Below are 18,202 nucleotides of genomic sequence, written 5' to 3' on the forward strand. Positions count from 1 at the left end.
GCGTTTTAGGGGATGCAAGGGTAATTGGAACTATATCTGAAGTAGGAAATAACCAAGATCTAGCTAGGAGGATACACAAATATATTCAGCTCCATCCAGAATTATAGTTTTTTTAGAGTAAATTGTATCCACGGTACAACAACTTGGCAGGTAGGTGTGATATAGTGCAAGAACTTGAGAATTGAACGTCCGAGTGCAACAACTTGACAAGTGGATGCGTTCTAGTACAAGAACTTGACAATGAATCAATTTAGCTAAACATATGCTAGGTGAGGTTTTTCACGATGTCAACATGCCAATACACAGTAATCCTACGGATATTACCTTATAATATTGAATTTAATCTTTAAGAATTATATTACACATACAATTTACATTCAGTTACCTTTAAGAAATTTTTGTTTTCTTCACCTTCTCAAATAACACTTTGGCAAGGAAAAGCTTATTGTAGTAGGAGCCTGGCAGCCCAGAGATAGAGTGGAGGTAACGGTACTCGCTTGGGACAACCTACCGAAATTGACTTCGTAAACCGTTGAAGCGACTAGAACAACCGGTTGAAGTCATTTCTAGGAAGATCATTCAGCTGGAACTCCATGGAATGACACCCGAGCTCATTGTGATGCTGAGCATCAGCTACTGTGCTGATCACCATGGAGACGAAGAGGAGAGTGTGATGCCGACAGAGCAGTCTAAGTCAGCAACCACCATATTAGGCTGTGTTTTTTTTTTTGAGGGATTAGGAGCCCCTCCCCTCCGCACACAAACACATGATTAAATAAGTATTATCTATAAAAAGCTTAAAATTAGATTAATATGATTTTTTTAAAGCAAATTTCCTATAGAATTTTTTTTGTTACAAAAACACGTATCGTTTAGCAATTTGAAAAGTGTGCATGTGAAAAACGAAGTAACACAGCCAATTGGAGGTAGGAGAGCCGTGTACACCTGTCTCACAACCTTGTCAAGTACCGGCTTGGTCTTCATGTTAGCCTTTCACTAGTACAAAAAATGCAAATGAGTTCCTTGTCAGCTGTGGAGTACATGCAAACATTTGGCAGAGAGTTGCAATTGTAGGTGCTATTGAAGATACATCATGATCAGTGTCGACGTGTGGTTGAGACTTGGGATCAAGGACAAACCTGAAACCTAGAGTTGTTGGCATAGTTTGCCTCTGCTTCAGCTATTGCCATGTGGAAGTCACGCTCCATCTTCGTGACTAACAAATAGTCTTGAGAAACTCTTGGTGCAAATGATTTTCGGGTTTGCTTACTTGGAACCAGTGTGCATCTGCGTTCAGTGTCCTTGTTCTATATGTAGAGCAGAAGAGAGATTTTGCTTTGCTAGCTGCCATTTCGGTTTATAGAATTCATGGAAAGATAAATCAAGATCCAGCGAGGAAGATAAGCAAATATATTCCCACAACCATATGTTCCATTTTACACTGGACTGTCCGATACAGAGAATGCATGGATAACAGATGAAGTATTTCAAGATTTCATCAAGATAATGGAAGGTAAGCAATATATTCAGCTGTACAGCGATTATTTCATTTTATATTAGTTATAAATGTCCATGTGTTTGCTTCCAATAAAAATGGATTGTATATATGTAGTAGTATCTTTTCATAACAGTTTTTCCATTGAAAACAGCATTAACATTAGAGTAAATTTCAGAAAGTTATAGCTTTTTGTTAAATTATCAGTTTGCTGCATTTTTAGTAAGGCGTTACATAAAACCATAGAGTAGTAGTTGATAACTTTATCCAAAAACTACATTTTTGTTCATGTGGCAGCTCTGCAACCACATTCCACACATGCAACATTCATATTGTTGTAATTTGGGGCCACGTGTTACGATTTTCTATTAAAATTGTTGTTATTATCACAGTTGTCGGAGGGTGAACTCCTTAAGCGGGGGACTGTGAGGCCCCCTTTGTTAGTTCGGCCGGGGGCAGTGGGTGAGAATCGAGGACTCGGTGGAAGATGTGATATAGAGGGGGTCGGGCACGATGAGATAAAAGGGGTTTATACAGATTCAGGCCGCTGAGAAACGTAACACCCTACTCCTGTGCTTGGTAAATCGAGTATGGAATACAATAGCTTGAATCTTTGAGACCCAAGCGTGAGTTAGCCAAGGAACCGATCTCTCCTTCTCACTAGGCCTGGACCTCCTTTTATATCTCAAGGTGCTGCTACATGGGCCCAGAAGTCTACCTAGGGAGAAAGGAGAACATTCTTTACATTAAACGCATGTCTTATGCCTTGTCTTGGAAGCCACACACACGGGCGCCGCAGCATGGGGCCCATCAAATCGAAGCGGCTGACACTGGGGACACCCGCGTCATTCAACATTTAATGGGTGAAGACTTATGAGTTCCCGTTTGTACCGGGAAACGGGAATCCTGCTTTGACCAGAGCAGATGAACCGACTCCGCTCGGAACAAGAGGCTAAAAGCCCCTCATTATCATGACGTGACGGGGCATGGCAAGCTGTATGCCGCCTGACGCATGATCGGTGCGCAGAGCGTACTACCTCAGTCCCATCAGTCATTCGACCAGTCACAAACCGGTCGGGTGCGCAGCACGTTGCATTAAATGCGGCGTGGCGCACCCGCTCAGGCCGCCTTAAATGTGGTCAGGTGGGCGTTGGGACCACCCACCTAACCTCGCACACGTGGCGTCTGCGATGGGGGTCGGGGCAGCCCGATCCCCATCCATGCATGGAGGGGGCGGCCGCCGCCCTACCCCGGGCCCGACCCCTCGGGGGAGTGCCACGTGGGTACTGGGGGTAGCCTCCTCCCTCTGGTCTTGATACCCTCGGGCCCATATCACCGACAGTGCTGTCGGAGGTGAACTCCTCAAGCGGGGACTGTGAGGCCCCCTTTGTTAATTCACCCTCCGATAACAGTTTTGTGAAATGTTTGGCTTAAGTTGTAGGAAAATGGTAGTTTTCATTAAATAGTTGCAGTTTTGTAAACTTTTAATATTATTCGCAAAGTATTTGCTAAATTTGTAATATGGAGAAATGGGGAAGCAGATAAGGAAGGAGTTTGAGGCCCAAGCCCAACATGTAAATAGAAAGAGGTGCCATGGTGAAAAAAAAAACCATGGGCTACCACATCATCAGTCCTCCAAGATCTTGACGGTAAGTGCGGAGTTGTCTAGCATTTTACTTTGGAGAAGTGTTTATTTGAAACACAATATATTACTATATATAATATTATTTGGTAGAATCCGACAGTATAATATTTTATATTCATATGGAAAGATATACTACTATATATAAACAACCAGATCACTCCTAAAGATATGCTATAAACAGATAGAGTATAATCGTACGGACATTTCCACGGTAGGGCTACATATCAATTCTCCTACGATTTGGGCAAATATTTGCCCACGTGCACGTGGCCCCCATGTTCTATACACCAGGAATACAATGTGGATGAAAAAGGTCAATTTTCTGAAATAAACCCAATGTGGTTCAATTAGTTTGTAATAAAGTTGTAGTACATTTTTATCAGAAAGCACCTTGAACTCTCTCATAGAACATGACATTTTCATAAGTAGCCTGATCATAAATATATTATGTTTAATGTAAGATTTATAAGCTTTTAAAACTTTGAAATTGAATTCATATAAACAAATAAGAGGACCGCCTACCGCCCTCCTTAATAGGGGTGGCAGCAGGGTGGGACGGGGACGGGTTGAACAAGAATGCCCCCACCCCCCGCCCCCGTATTGTCAACCACGTAAAAAACCTTTCCCAACCCCACACCCGCAGGGACCTGGCGGCAGTGGCGGATCTAGGAAGAAAGAACAAGAGAGTTAAGAAACTAGACAAAGTTACAATCCCTTCCTATCTACTTATAGCAAAAAAATTTTAGTGGGGCTTTGTGGGGGCTCCCATGGTCCACGCGCCAGTTGTGGAGTCTCAAGACCCTGCCATCCCCATGCTAGATCCGCCCCTGCCTAGAGCGTGAGTGCGGCTCCGCACCACCCGAATGGCACAACAACTAGACTGTGAGGAAAGGGGGAAGAAGGGCACGCAAGGGGAAAGTAAGAAAAGGACTAGAAATTTAAGCAACCTGTAATGGGAAGAATCACAATTAGGAAGAAATTTTACACGGAGAGGCGGAGACGACAACGCTAGGCGATTTTAGATATGACCTCTGTAAAAAAAGTCACTTCAACATTAGAATTTTGTCTCCCAAAGATTATCATTTTAGAGTTTTACTTGTCCCATCTATTAAATCATATTTAAATTTCTCCACATCCTACTTGAAACCATAGTTAAAAAAAAGGACCGGGTTGGTGGCCAAACCAGAGAAAACTGGAACCAGCCACCTTGACAGCTCGGTTCTACTCAAAGATCGTTCCTACAATTGAACTGGTAAAAAACCGTGAACCGGGCGGTTTTTCCTTGGACCGGAAGCAGTTTTTTACAATTGAACCAGTTTTTGATTTATCCTATGGTAGTATGGCATTATAAATTTTAATATGTTACCATACTACATTTATTTATTTTTATGCTGTGGCCATATAATAATAGATGTAGTGGTTTATTTAGGGATATTTTCAGCATTTTGTGATGGTTTTATATTAAAAATAATGCAAATCAAATAATATTAATAAATAAAAAATCGGCGGTTCGACTAGTGAACGGACAGATATAGTGGGTCAATCCTTGCTCCGGTTTTTTGAAATATGCTCCAAACCAGGGGCGGAGCTAGAACAAAATGAAGGGGGTTTCACTCGCTTGCTTTACTCTGATTTAAATCAAATTTAGTTTGATACGAGTGGCTAAGTTTAAACTGACGGGGTGTATATATGATGAAAATAGATAAACTATAGGTGAAATTATTTTTGAACCGGGTTCCTGGGCACCTAGCACCGCCCCTGCTCCAAACCACGCTCACACTCTTAACCGTGTAATAATAAGAGGCATTACAGCTTTTTTTTTTACGTTAATCTTCCCCTTAAGTAGTACTCCCTCCGTTTCACAATGTAAGTCATTTTAGTATTTCCCATATTTATATTGATGTTAATGAATCTAGATAGATATCAATATGAATATGGAAAATGTTAGAATGACTTACATTGTGAAACGGAGGAAGTAGAGAATAATGATAATTTTTATTTTTTACTACTATACATCCTCCGTTTTGAAATATTGCTACCTAGCTCTGGACAGGATATTTTCTAGTCCGACAGATCTGAACTCATTGCTTCATGTATAGATTCATTGGACAAAGAAAAAATACCATCAAGGAATAACAGCATTTTGAAACGGAATAAGTATTCAGAATTACAGTTCCCAACGCATCAGCGGACACGGACAGGCGGACCAAACCAAACGGGCAGCGACATGACATGCAACGGCCCCATTTGGGCCCATCAAGTTAAGCAGGCCATATTATGCCAGCCCTCTAGCTGAGCCTTCGGTCGGGCTCACGGGCCGGGCCGGGCCGACCACATTGCTCGACCAATCTCGCCGTTTTTCGCTTCCCAAGCTCCCCATCCCTCAGAATTCCAGGGCGCAAAAAACAAAAACAAAAAAAAAAAAAAAATCTGCCCCTCCTAAAACCCTCGCGGCCAGGCGGTGCGCCGCCGCCGCCGCCGCACGCCCATGGCGCGGCCGCCGTCTCCCTCACCGGTCGTCCCCGTCAAGCGAGAGCCCGACGGAGCCACCGCCGCGGTCTCGGATGCCTACACGCCCCGCCCACCGCTGCGGAAGAGGCGCCGCCTCCCGGCCACCCCGACCCAGCCCCTCCTCCTCACGCCGCAGGCCATGAGCTCGACGCGCGACTCCTTCGCGGGGGAGCGGAGCGGGCTGGCTCCGGCGTCCGTGCCCACCTCCGTGAAGCGCGAACTCGGCGCCGACGGTGACGGCGATGGCGACGGCGACCGGGACGCCCGCGGGAAGGCGGTCAGCGTGGCGGAGGGCAACCTCCAGCCCCGGAAAACCGCGCTGGCGGAGCTCCCCACCCTCTTGGCCAACCGCCGCCGCCTCGACCGCCTCCTCCACGAGCTCGTCCGCTCGCACCGCTGGGGCGACGCGGCCGGCGTCATCTCCGCGCTCGTCTCCGGCACCCGGCACCCCGAATCCTTCGATGAGATGCGCAGCGTGTTCGCGGTAAGCATAGGGGGGATGCCTGATGAAAATTTCATGTGGCTGCAATTTTGGTTTTGGTCGATTTTGTGTTCTCTGATGCGGGCGAAATGCTCGATGAAAGGTCGGGATGGAGATCCATAGGCGGCTCGCTGAGAACAGCGGCATCCAACAGAACACCAGGAGTCGCTACTACCTCAGGACGCAAAAGTTGTACGATGTTTGGATGCGGAGGCTAATGTGGTTACCCACTTGTGAAAGAGTAAGTTTCAAATTGTGTCTAATGTACCGAGTGAAATGCTGTTTTTCTCATAGCTAATTAATTGTCTGATGCTACCGTGGTTTAATTTGGAAATTATGATTGACTATGAACTTGTTGCCGCCCCTCATTTTTTCTCCGGTAGCCCATCAAAAAAAATCCTAGATCACACCCTGTCCCTGTGAGGTCTAACTGCCCACGGCACCGACCTTATGTCACAGGCCTCACCGTTGCTTTTGCTTACTAACCTGTTCTTTTTATGAATGGTGCGAAAAAAATGTAGGTGAATACTAAAAGCGAACTGATCTGTGTTTCCATATAGATTCGTCAAAAGCCAAAGGCATTATATTCCTTTAAATCATGTCTTTACATCCTCCAACCCTGATAGTGTACTCTGGAATAGCAATTTCTGAAGAGGATTTTTACACAAAATTTCATTTTTGACTTCTTCATGTTTTTCGTATCACATATTCACATCCCAGCATCATTTTCTACATTTCTGCATTTCACAATCCTGTAGGGTACTAGGGTGTAGAGTTACACTTTCATTCCTATGTTTCTCTTGTGTTTTTGGTTGTGTTTTGTAGATTTTGGGGAAAAGAGTGATAGTACTGTCATAGTTTTATTTATTTCCTTGTGTTTTTGTATTGTTAGATTGGCCTTTATGTAAACAGTTAGCTGTACACCTTTATCATGACAAAATTGAAACTCAGGGAACAAAAAAGTTTGAAACATGATGTTAACTGGCTCTACATTACCTGATTAGTAAGATTATGGCATCAGCTGACTACTTTTTTATGAAACACACATGAATGCTGAAATATTGGATCATAATAATGTTCCATGCTGACTTTGTTTTAATGTTTTATCAAATATCAATGCATGGAAGACCATCATTAATGCTTTGCTATTCCCTAACCCTGTTAATTTGTTTGGCAGAAATACATGGTTAAACTCGAGCTAGCTCTTTTTTATCTTTCACAAGGTTGTATCGACAGCGCATACAACACAACAAAAACGTATGTAAAATGTTTGCTCTTTCTACTTTTTGTTTATTTTTTACTCATTGGTCTGTTGCATTGTAGTTCTGGTATTTCAATGCGTTTTGTTAATAACCTACTTCATTTGCTTTTCTTAATTCATTATAGGGACCCAAGTATGTGTTTAGCTTGTTAGGGAATTGTGATTTGCACAGATTATCAGGCATACTTGTCAAATCTGTCTTACTCTCATTTTTTTAAGTGCCAGCATACTGTCAAGAATTAATGAATTATAAATTCTTCAAATTTACATATACATCACTTCAAAAGGCTTGTGCATAAGGTGTTGTGACTGAAATACTTCTTAAGTGCCAATGCTTTAGGATAATTGGTGACCTCTTAGCTTTACTTCTATTTTGGTTTTTCACTATTGATAATAATGTTAGTACTTTATTGCATTTCTTGTTTTTCTTTTCAGTCTTATTGCTAAGGATGGACTAAAGACACCAATTGTAAATCTTATACATGGTCTGATATCATATGATAATTGGTATTCTGGCCTCCCTGAAGATATGCAACTTGAGGAGTTTGATGCTTACCGTGAATCACGCACAGTTTCAATGGCAACACATCACTGTGATGAAAATGGTCAGCAGGATACTTCAGATGATAATTGCAGCATTGATGCTGATTCCAGTTCTCCTGGTTGCTCTTCAAAAAGTTCAATCAATAATTGGAACATAGACAAGCAAAGAAAGTTTCCTGAGAAACCTGGTTTTGTTCATTCTGCACGGGAAGATGATTCAGTTGGATCACAGGTGGACGAGAAAATGGTTGATACAGATTTTCGAAGCGTGTTTTTCAATACCGCCAACAGTCCTACTTGTGGTAAGTTCCATCAATGCCTGTTTTTGTTCATACTTTCATCTAGCTTTTGGTTTTGTTGAGTATTATGGTAGCCACAGTCTTGTACTGTTGTACAGTGTCAAATATACAAGTTATGAATTTGATAACACACCAACGTGCACTGTGACCTCATCCACGCGAACGTTTTTTGGTGTTTCATGTTGTGGTTAGGTGCAAGCAAGGCTGGCTCCATGATTTCGTTTCCTAATTATTCTCATATGAGGCTATGCCAGGTAGCTTCGGGACCCACAGCTATAAGACTGGACTTTCGAGTCGTGGGCACCACAGCCAAGCTAATTCAGCAAGTTTCACAATTCTTTAATAAAGTTTTTCAGTTTGTAATTAAGTTGATTAGCAATTTTCTTGGTAAAAGAATTAGTTCAAGCCTTTTCGTATTTTAGTATGAGGTTTTTATTCTTTCAAGATAATGTTTTGGATGCAAATAGAGGAACTCGTAAGTTTTCAGTAGAAAGTTTTTATAATTGAGTGCAAACTATGTTGTTTCAGTTGAAAATTTTGAAAGAAATTATAAAAAAAAAGATTACTGTTTTTTTTAGAACATGCAGGAGATCTGCATATCATTTCATTAAGATAGAGGGAAAAAGTTGGATGGCGTTAGAGATAAACTCCGACACCCACCCACCAGAAAGTACAACAGCAACACCGCACACCCAAGAGGAACAAAACAAACCTAGAGCACTAGCACTATAGCCCTAGACAAAAAAGGTCACAGAGCTTAGAAGCTCCTGCTAGGCACCAAAGGGCTCCCTCACTAGCAATGGCTTGAAGGACATCAGCCGTGCTTGGGGTAGTGCCATTAAAAACACAGTTGTTTCTATGCTTGGAAAGTTAGAAGTAAAAAATTACTGCTTGACTAAGTTTTGGGGCTGATCGGAACTGCTAGCTGCTGCAGCCACTATGGCTGCGGCCCTTTTTCAGCTGCTGCGCTACAGCTGTTTTTAGCTCTTGCAGCCGCAGCGGCTGCAGCAGCAAGCGCTGCCGATCACTCTCTTTCTTATCACAAATTTTTAATGAAGTCTCTAATCAGAAAGTTTTCAATGGGAAAGTTTATCATAGTAAGTTTTTAATGAAAAGTTCTGTTGTTGAGTGCAATTTTTAGATTAAAAAAGCTATCAGTTGAAAGTATCAAAAACAGAGATAATTGCAAGAATGAAAAAGAAATAAAATGCATGCATCGGTGGTTTTGCCACGATGCATACATTGATAGGGACCACCATTGGTGTGGACACAGGAAATTACTAATTACTCCCTCCATCTACTTTTGATAGTCATATTTCATCTTGGCACACAGACCAAGGATAAGTAATTCTACTTATCATCCATTTAAACATGCTACTAGTCATTCCTCGTAAACAAGCGATTCATTAATATTTACATTTTTTGATGCCCATGTAGCCAATCTTATATGGAAGAATGGATAGTCATGCATTAAATCCAAGAAAATCATTAAGAGGATAGGATGTTGAATTGAAATATGTCTATCAAAAATATTTTTTTCAGATTTGGAAATATGACTATCAAAAGTAGATGGAGGGAGTACTAATTAGAAATCTCCCACAAATTATACATAGCTTGAACACACTACTGGAACCCGATAGAGCTATCACTGTTCACAAAGACCGATGCTAGGGTGTAATGTCACAGTTATCTAAAATTTTCTTGGGTGTTGAGGGTACTAGTACACATATTGTTCTTGGGTCATGTAGTGCTGCACACAACACAACAATCCTTTTTATGTTCAGAACCATTTATCCTCTGATGCTGTTCATTAGGATATATATTTCTGGATTATTTAGAATCCGTTACCTCAGCAATATGATGCTGTTCACTAGGATCTAGATATCTGGAATTCTGGATTCTGAAACATCCTTTTTAGTATAGATCGCGCCAGAAGTGTCCTTGCATTGTGTAGCCATGTCTGCCCGTTGTCACTTGTCAGATTAAATTTTAGACTAACCTTGTTAAGCTGACTCTGTCGATTCTATTACCTTCTATTAGTTTCTTAATCTCTTTCAAACTCATTGAAGGATTGGAAAAAAGCTTGTTGCCATTACGGCTAAAGCATTCTGATGGGACTCCAAATGATTGCTTTGATTCATATTGGAAGTACAAGTCAACACCTAATGCTTTCTATGAAGACGCAGAGAAATGTCTAAGGGTGGCTCTTTATTCAACACCACCAATAATGGCAGCCTTACTGCCATTAATACAGGTGTTTGTCAATCTATCTTGTTCTGATGCATATTAAGCATTATGTTTCCGTATAAAGTTCATTTGAGCCGAACCAAATAACCCTACTAGCTGATCTAGCCTAAAGACATAAAGTTGCTATATGAAGATATGTTTTTTTATCTGAACCGTGCCTTTTCATTGTTGGTGGCTGCATTTTTTATACTTTAGCAACCCATCATATCTATAACTATTTGCACCTTGTATTACCATGGTGTTAGTGGTTTAATTAATAATGGCTATCATCATCTCTGTCTCATCAGAGGGACTCTGTAACGTGTGTTTTGCAAAACAAGGCACTGTTTCGAACTAATAAATCCTTATGTTTCAACAGAGGCCTTATGTTTGAGATTACTGAAATCTTGCATAGATACAGTTCTCTGTGTTAGCTTTTATAGATATTGTTTTGATCGTTTGTTTTCGGACAGATTCTCTTGCTTGGTGATAAATTGAAAGATGCACTTGCTGAGCTTGAGAAGATCTGCCACAGTTCAACTACAGCGCTTCCTTTCAGGTTTTTAAGGTTCCATACTATTATTGGTTAATGTTGTAAAACAAGTTATTTTTTATGAACCCCATTCTTCTTTCAATGTTTACTGCTTTACAGTATATCTTTGTGCAATACTAGTTCCTGTATTTTTGTCCTGATTAGACACAGTTTTTGCAGATGTACTTTTTATTTCTTTTTTGTAGGGAGGGGAAGGGATGGGAGGGGAGGGGAGGGGAGTGTTTGTCCTGGTTAGCATGCAGTTTTTGTAGACTAAGTACCTGAAGTTCAATTGTTTCTTTCTGCAGATTGAGAGGTAGATTGCTGGAGTATTTTGACCAAAACCAAGTATCAATTATTTCTTCTTGCTATGCTGAAGCTTTGAGAAGAGATCCTACATGTACCTACTCAATGGAGAGGCTAACCAGACTGCATAGAAAAGGTTTTTTCTGAGTATATATTCTCGATTGATTGCATTTACCAGTTGAGTAGTTGGATTGCTGTTCCCTTGTTCTCGTGATTTTATCAAAACCACCGTGCAAGTGGATGGACCAACGAAGCAGGACATCAAAGGAGTTCGGAATGACTATTAAATGACATACCGTGGCCATTAGTTGTCTTTTGTAATTGTTGTTGGCATGAGAGTGGAAATATTGAAATACTCCAGTTACAATCGTGATTTCCATGATCAAAAATATTGTGACATGAACCAAATAAATTTTGCACGTACTGTGGAACAGTGAGGACATTAATACTGTTACATGCTTAATAAAATATGAACGAAGAAAATGAACTCTGGACTGGGATATCTGGTTGTCCATTATCATGTACTCCCTTCATCCCAAAATATAGAAACATAGGACCGGCTGGGACTTAACCTAGTACTATGGATCTGGTTAGACCCTTGTCCAGTTCATAGTACTCATCTCATCTGGTCTCTGTCCAGATTCATTCATAGTATTAGGTTGGGTCCCATCCAGTCCTAGGTTGCCATATTTAAATTTTGAGTGAATTGCAGTTCAGGCCACCTTTTATTACCAAAATTTCAGTTTAGACCACCCTTTGCCTAACCAACACTTTCGACTTGGTAATTTTACCTTTTGTATCACATTGGACCACCCAACCTCTTTTATCCATCCACACCTAGTCTATCCTATGTCAAAGGTATGGTCTGCATACAAGCTCTAGGAGTTCATCAGCATGCAAGAGCTGGTGTAATCAAGGTCGTTGATGTACTTGAAAAGCGAATCAGGGTGGTTTAAAATGTAACAAGTAAAATCACCTAGTCAAGTGAAAACATTGGTTAAGAGGGTGGTCCAAAGCGAAACTTTGGCAATAGAATGTGGCCCGAACTGAAATTTAATCTGAATTTTTCAATGAACATGGACCTTGTTGCTAACTGCATCTTAAGTTATTTTGCCTAATCCTAACTGGCTCATATATAGTTTTACTAATTTTAACTAGGCCTTATAGTACTCACTCTCTGCAATATTTGCATTGAATGGTGTTGTTCACAATTTTTTAGGGTGTATTTTAAAATGCCAATGCAATATTAGTGTGTTAGTACTTATTCCTTCTTCACCCTCAATAAATATCCAGCTCCAGTTATGTATTCTTTTCATGCATCCATTGAATGTTATGGTACTTAGCAACAATAATTGGTGTAGTCTAGGCAATAGCTATTTCAAATGTAGACTTCATCTGCAAGCTACATAGATTTTCAAATGGAAAGAGTAATCAGTGGGGAATGACAGTCCTTATAAACATAGGGTTTACGTGGGTCTGACCAGGCTGACCCACTGACCCTTATCCCTAATTTATGTTTCCTATTATTTTTTTTGTTGCTTTTATATACATAGCATTTTCGCAGATTATATTAACCAACGTAATATTTTATGAAACAACATTTCGGTAGTCCTGAATACGCAATGTGAGTGAGCTTTTCTTGTGGATATTTTGGATTGTAGAGAAAATATTTTGTTAATACAAGCAGTTATTAATTTATTATACAAGTTTGTTGCATTGTTTGTCTTACTTCTATGCGAATTTTAAGAAATATATATTACCAATTTGATCGTTTGATTTTCAGTGTCCATTTTATTTTCCAGACCTGTTGGCAATGGTTGACAATTTCATTACCTTTTGTCGGTCCCTACAGGCTATTATAATACAATCGAACTACTTGAGGCAATAGCTTTACATCTAGATTCTGTCAATGGGAAACCTTGCGTCTGGGAGGAGCTTGTATCATGCTTCCTTCGGCTCTTTTCTGAGTGGACTACTGATTACGGGGATTGCATGTCATGTAACGTGCAAGGAGATGCAACCTTCACTGCTTCTAGTAAATTTTCCTGCGTCTTTTTTGAGCAAAATACAAGAGAAACATGGAAGGTCCGGTGCACATGGTGGATGAACCGCCATTTCAGCCAAAGTATTTGTACATCGGAAACCCTAACAGGTACATGTTTACTCCTTGATATGAAATGACATGGTACTCCATTTCTTCCATTGTGATCAATTGGGTAACGCGGTAAAATGCCATCAGGCTCTGCTATCGGATACTGGAATTTATATGTACTCTTGGTTTGCTTGCAATCCCCATTTTCGTTAAAGACATCCGATGCGATCATGATCACAGATAAAAGTGTTCCCTGTGTTACTTACAGGTGATTGCAAACTCCTCGCTTCCAAGGCTGCTTGTGCCTGTCACTTGTTTGGACCCGAGTTCGAGTACGTCGAAGCCGTTGAGAGTTATCTTTCCGGGCAAAAAGCTGATGACGAGATTGCATTCTTATCTAGAAATATGCAGAACTCTGTAAGACTATTACAAACGTTGGAGGGGCTAACTTCATGATTCAGTTTGTATACCCTTTTTTTTTCCTCTATTGCCATTGTATGCCGTAGTTAATGGATGTTGTTGTAAGTATAGTTCTGGCACAGTTTTGTACCGGTGCCTCTCAAAATGAGGCTAATTTTTGTAGGACGAGAAGTGATGTATCAAGTATAGTGTAGGGGATTAGTACTGGCGGTGGTCAGCCATTTGTTATGGATGTGGTGAGGAACAAGGAAAAGAATATTGAACTTAAATATATTTTATTTTTATTGCTTCTCTATTGGAGAGTAGTAAATAAAGAATCAGAGCTATGCTTGGACATTGGTATTGACAGCATGTTTTATACTACACTAGAAAAAATGCCCATATGTTGCAACGGGTAAAGTATATTTTAATCTTATGATTGTTATATGGTTTAGTTAAAATAAAATTCACTGTGGGAGTTCGCTTGGATATATACGATCGATTGATGAACACCTCACCTGCGAAAATATCACCGAACGGCGACACGGGCAGACATCTCGACACCGTTGACGCACGGCCGCCGGCCGCGCTCACAGGATTACCGATGGATCGCTGTTGTCGTCCTCCGGCAGACGCCGCGGTCACGCTTGGCCCATCGCCTGGACAGGCATGCCATCGCCGCCACTGGTGAACTCTGCAGCCTCCTGAGTCTCTGATGGATCGCGTCGCCGTCGCCTCCCCGATCTACTGATTTGCTTGTAAGCACCACCGTCTGGGAAAGCGACGAGCAGTTCGGGATGGATCCGATTAGTGCGGCTTGATTAAGTATTACGAGAAAACAAATTTACCAAAAAAACTCAAAACGGGTTAGGAATCTGGAACCGCTAGCGGGCTCGATCGGCTGGTTACTGATGGACGGTGGATGAGAGCAGGAGTACGTACTCCTGGGAGTATATAATCATTTTCATATATATATATATATATATATATATATATATATATATATATATATATATATATATATAGAAAATCATAAGCTACAGTTAGGAGTCCGATCGTTTCAAGTTAGCATGCGAGTTTTTTTAAAATAGATTTCTTATATGATTCCTTCCGTATTATCAAAAGTGAACGATATTAAAAACCGACTCAAATACGGATATGTATTTCCGAAAAGAAAATAAACTTAAAAACCAACTCATACACGGATAACGTACCAAAATTCCGGTAAAAAACATCTTTAATTTTTATAATAGTAGAAATTATTGCGTGCTAATGCCCATGCATGCGATTTGCAATTTGCAAACTGAACTTGGGAGTGGTTCTTCTCAGCAAGCCTGATTCTTGCGCATTCTGTTGAGTTTGCGAACTATCATAATCCCATCTACTGGCCATCAGCTATCGACGAATCATTGCAGCTACAAAAGAAAACCCCAAACTTTGGTGGGGTAATTGACTCCAAAAAATGGCTGACCAACCACTAACCTATTTCATCCTTCTACCCATAAATCCCATATATCATACCGGGAAGACAAATGCCAACAGCTATACTCAGCTGAACTAGTGCAAATTACTACACCCATTCAACAGCAAAACCTTCCACACCCATCTGTCATCTGTGTCAAGCTTTGTCTATGTACAGCAACCAACCAGCGAGCGCCATCTTCAGCTGGCCGCCGCCGCCTCCTCCAACCCAACCATGTTGTTGACTCCACAGCCTGGGCACGCGTACCGCCTCTGCAACTCCTCCGCAAGCGAAGCGTGCGCTTTCTCCATTTCGGCTGCCCGCTTGCTTCCCGTTAAAGAAACGCCTTTTGCAAAACGCTTGGTGAATTTGCACAGGGAATAGCACTAGATGTAGTGGGTTCGAAAACTTCTGAACGAACCCAAGAAAAGGATATTCTCCAAGCTCCTGCAGCTGCTTTGTCTCTCCCATCACAGCCTCCATAAGAGCTCTCTTCGCTTGGGTATCAGCCAACTCCCGACGAACCTGCAAGTGATGACAGGGAGCTGTCCTGGTTGATAAAATCATTGAACGGTAAACTTGAAAAAAGGGACTATTACTATTATGTTCCGAACCCATGTTAGAATTTATCAGCAGACGCATGTACCACAAAGTAATAAAGTATTTAGCTTCATGTTTAACACCACCATCGTCATTTGCATGTGTAAGACAGTTCTTTGGATAGGACGCAGTATTTTGGGGGAAATAGAGATAAACCTCATCATGATGGAGCAGATCTTTTTTATACTCTTCTTCTAAGACATGCAACTCGGCATCAGCATTGTTCACCTTATCAATCAAATCTTTCAAAATACCTTCTGACTCCTCGATTTCGCTCATGTCTCTGACATGTTGACCTACCATGGTGAATATCTCAGTAACAATACTTATAAACACCTTCAAACAAAATTCAGGAACATTGGGAGCGCCTAGTTACCTTCTCCTGAGGGCAGCTCAGAGCACTTCTGTCTTTTAAACTCTACAGAAACTGTTTGTTGAAACTGCCTGCACAAGACAAATATTGTTTTATCTTTTGATAACCAATAAGAAGTTCTTACAAGATAAATTTCAGCTAGCAAGCAAATCAAAATGATCATAAACAAGCGTAAAATCAGTGCTGTTCATCGCTGAATTGTTTGGAAGCACCAAACCAACCACGCCGCAAAAAACACTTGAAACATCTGAAAAGTAGGTGCTATTACCACATGAGTCACAGTAATAAAAACCTAAAGCATTCATTCTCCAATGCTCCTTAGTTAGTGCATTCAGGAATTTTGAGATCCACAAGACATCCACTGATACTCTTATCCAAGCCCTAAACTAAGATCCTAATACAGACTAGTAGTGCACCCAGCATATAGGTTTTTAGATTATCAAGCATGGCTCCAAGCAAAGAAGCAAGAGATGCAATATCTGTTGTCGCAAGTCCAATGTGTCGCTAAACAACATGCAGGTAGAACAAACATTAGTTACCTTATCTTTTTGTTTAACTGATCCATCTGGCTGATGAACTCATCCCTGCAAGGAGCAAGTTGCATGTCTTAGGTGCTTGCAACAAAAGTATCCACCGAAATGGCGATGAATAGACCAGCAAAAGGGCAATCAACAAAGCTCCCCACTACTCACCTCTCAATGTCTCCCTTGCCCTTTTGGAGACATTACATCAAACACCAAGAGCGCATCGCCATTTCCCGATTGCAATGATACAAACCAACACAAACAAATCAGCGCAACACATTACACTAACAAGCTCAAACAGCGAAAATCAAAATGCAGATGAAATTCGAAACTACTGACCTTAAGCGCGTCCAGATCAGATCCCGCCTTCGAAATTTCCTCTTGGAGATGCGAGATCGTCGCCTAAACCCACCAAAACAAAATAAACCCCAAATCGAATCAGGCATCACTTCACCAATTCCGACCGAGCGATGGGGAGGAGGGGGGGGGGGGGGACCTCGAGCGCCTGGATGGACGCGGCGGCGATGGCGACCTGCACCTGGCCCCCGCGCAGCTCCTGCTCCGCGCCCTCCCGCGCGCGCTTGGCGGCCTCGAGCTCCGCCGCGGCCGCGTCGGAGGCGGCGCGCACGTCGTCGAGCCGCCGCTTCAGGTCCGTCACCCTCCGCTCTGCAAGCAACCCGGATGCCGCGAGCGGATCACGCGAAAACCCTGCGGCGGCGACAGCCGGCGGCGAGAGGTGGAAGGACTTCGCTTACCGCCGTGGGACTTCTCGGCGGCGAAGTCGCGGATGATGGAGAGGAGCTGCTTCTGGGGCTCGCCGCCCGCCCCGGCCGCCGCCGACGACGCAGCCATCGGGAGAGGGTGGAGAGGAGGAGAGCGACGCGGCAGGGACGTCCTTCCCGAAGCTTCTAGAAGGTTCGGTGGAGCCTATTCCCGCCTCGAGATGAGCGGAAGAGAGTGGGGCTCGTTGTGCTTTTGCGTGAGAGGCCGAACAGCCCGCTTGACGTAGCCCTGTGGGCCCAAATATATATGTTGGGGGCCCTGCATGTATGAGCCAAATCAGCCCACCAAAAGAAGCCTAAGTAGGTTTAAAGAAAATGTCCAATTAGCCTCCTCAACTATAGGCCGAATCTAACTCATCCCTTAACCGTAAACCTGGAGAAGCCCCCTCAATTATAAAAACTAGATTAATTTACCTTCTCGAGTGGTTTGGAAAGTGGTTTCGTTATACATGGTGTCTAGTGGCACGTTGACCCAGTATTTATCCGACGCGTCATCATATTTAGAAAAAAAACGACAAGTCCCAATCTATAACTTCTTCCTCCACCTCTTCCCCTCTTTACTCACTTCCATTTCTCCGTGCCCATGTGATGTCACTGCACGTCCGTCGTGACAAATGATTACGGAGGTGGTGTCGGGGAGGCCGGGTGGTACGGGATGTCCCTCTCAAGGT

General features: G+C 42.1%; 2 protein-coding genes across 4 annotated transcripts; one reads left to right on the top strand and one right to left on the bottom strand.

Moving 5' to 3' along the window:
- Nucleotides 1-5,538: 5,538 nt before the first annotated feature.
- LOC127777132 (uncharacterized) lies at nt 5,539-14,254 on the top strand. Of its 2 annotated transcripts, none has more exons than XM_052303659.1 (9): nt 5,539-6,135; nt 6,236-6,373; nt 7,310-7,389; nt 7,829-8,238; nt 10,305-10,489; nt 10,935-11,029; nt 11,302-11,435; nt 13,152-13,451; nt 13,660-14,254. In XM_052303659.1, the coding sequence occupies exons 1-9, from the start codon at nt 5,629-5,631 to the stop codon at nt 13,845-13,847; spliced, it is 2,037 nt and encodes a 678-aa protein (XP_052159619.1). In that variant the 5' UTR covers nt 5,539-5,628; the 3' UTR covers nt 13,848-14,254. The 2 variants fall into 2 exon arrangements, with proteins under 2 accessions (XP_052159619.1, XP_052159620.1); XM_052303660.1 differs by having other exon boundaries at nt 10,935-11,020; nt 13,660-14,247.
- A 615-nt stretch (nt 14,255-14,869) lies between these two features.
- On the bottom strand, nt 14,870-17,723 carry LOC127775910 (microtubule organizer protein 1). Of its 2 annotated transcripts, XM_052302223.1 has the most exons (9): nt 17,505-17,723; nt 17,246-17,415; nt 17,089-17,151; nt 16,918-16,937; nt 16,765-16,809; nt 16,229-16,296; nt 16,009-16,148; nt 15,689-15,777; nt 14,870-15,576 (listed from the first exon to the last, which is right to left on the bottom strand). In XM_052302223.1, exons 1-9 carry the CDS (start codon nt 17,599-17,601, stop codon nt 15,453-15,455), a joined length of 816 nt encoding a protein of 271 aa, XP_052158183.1. In that variant the 5' UTR covers nt 17,602-17,723; the 3' UTR covers nt 14,870-15,452. The 2 variants fall into 2 exon arrangements, with proteins under 2 accessions (XP_052158183.1, XP_052158182.1); XM_052302222.1 differs by having other exon boundaries at nt 14,871-15,777.
- Nucleotides 17,724-18,202: the final 479 nt, after the last annotated feature.

The sequence above is a fragment of the Oryza glaberrima genome, chromosome 6 (assembly GCF_000147395.1).
Source record: "Oryza glaberrima chromosome 6, OglaRS2, whole genome shotgun sequence".
Lineage (NCBI taxonomy): Eukaryota > Viridiplantae > Streptophyta > Magnoliopsida > Poales > Poaceae > Oryza > Oryza glaberrima.

What these genes read in the sequence shown, in the direction of transcription:
- LOC127777132 (XM_052303659.1), top strand. Translation starts at nt 5,629, where the DNA reads ATGGCGCGGCCGCCGTCTCCCTCACCGGTCGTCCCCGTCAAGCGAGAG. An exon ending in AGATGCGCAGCGTGTTCGCG is followed by an intron (nt 6,136 to 6,235) that starts GTAAGCATAGGG and finishes GCTCGATGAAAG; the next exon opens with GTCGGGATGGAGATCCATAG. An exon ending in CCTTACTGCCATTAATACAG is followed by an intron (nt 10,490 to 10,934) that starts GTGTTTGTCAAT and finishes GTTTTCGGACAG; the next exon opens with ATTCTCTTGCTTGGTGATAA.
- LOC127775910 (XM_052302222.1), bottom strand. Translation starts at nt 17,601, where the DNA reads ATGGCTGCGTCGTCGGCGGCGGCCGGGGCGGGCGGCGAGCCCCAGAAG. An exon ending in CGTCCATCCAGGCGCTCGAG is followed by an intron (nt 17,152 to 17,245) that starts GTCCCCCCCCCC and finishes TGGTGGGTTTAG; the next exon opens with GCGACGATCTCGCATCTCCA. An exon ending in ATCTGCTCCATCATGATGAG is followed by an intron (nt 15,778 to 16,008) that starts GTTTATCTCTAT and finishes CATCACTTGCAG; the next exon opens with GTTCGTCGGGAGTTGGCTGA.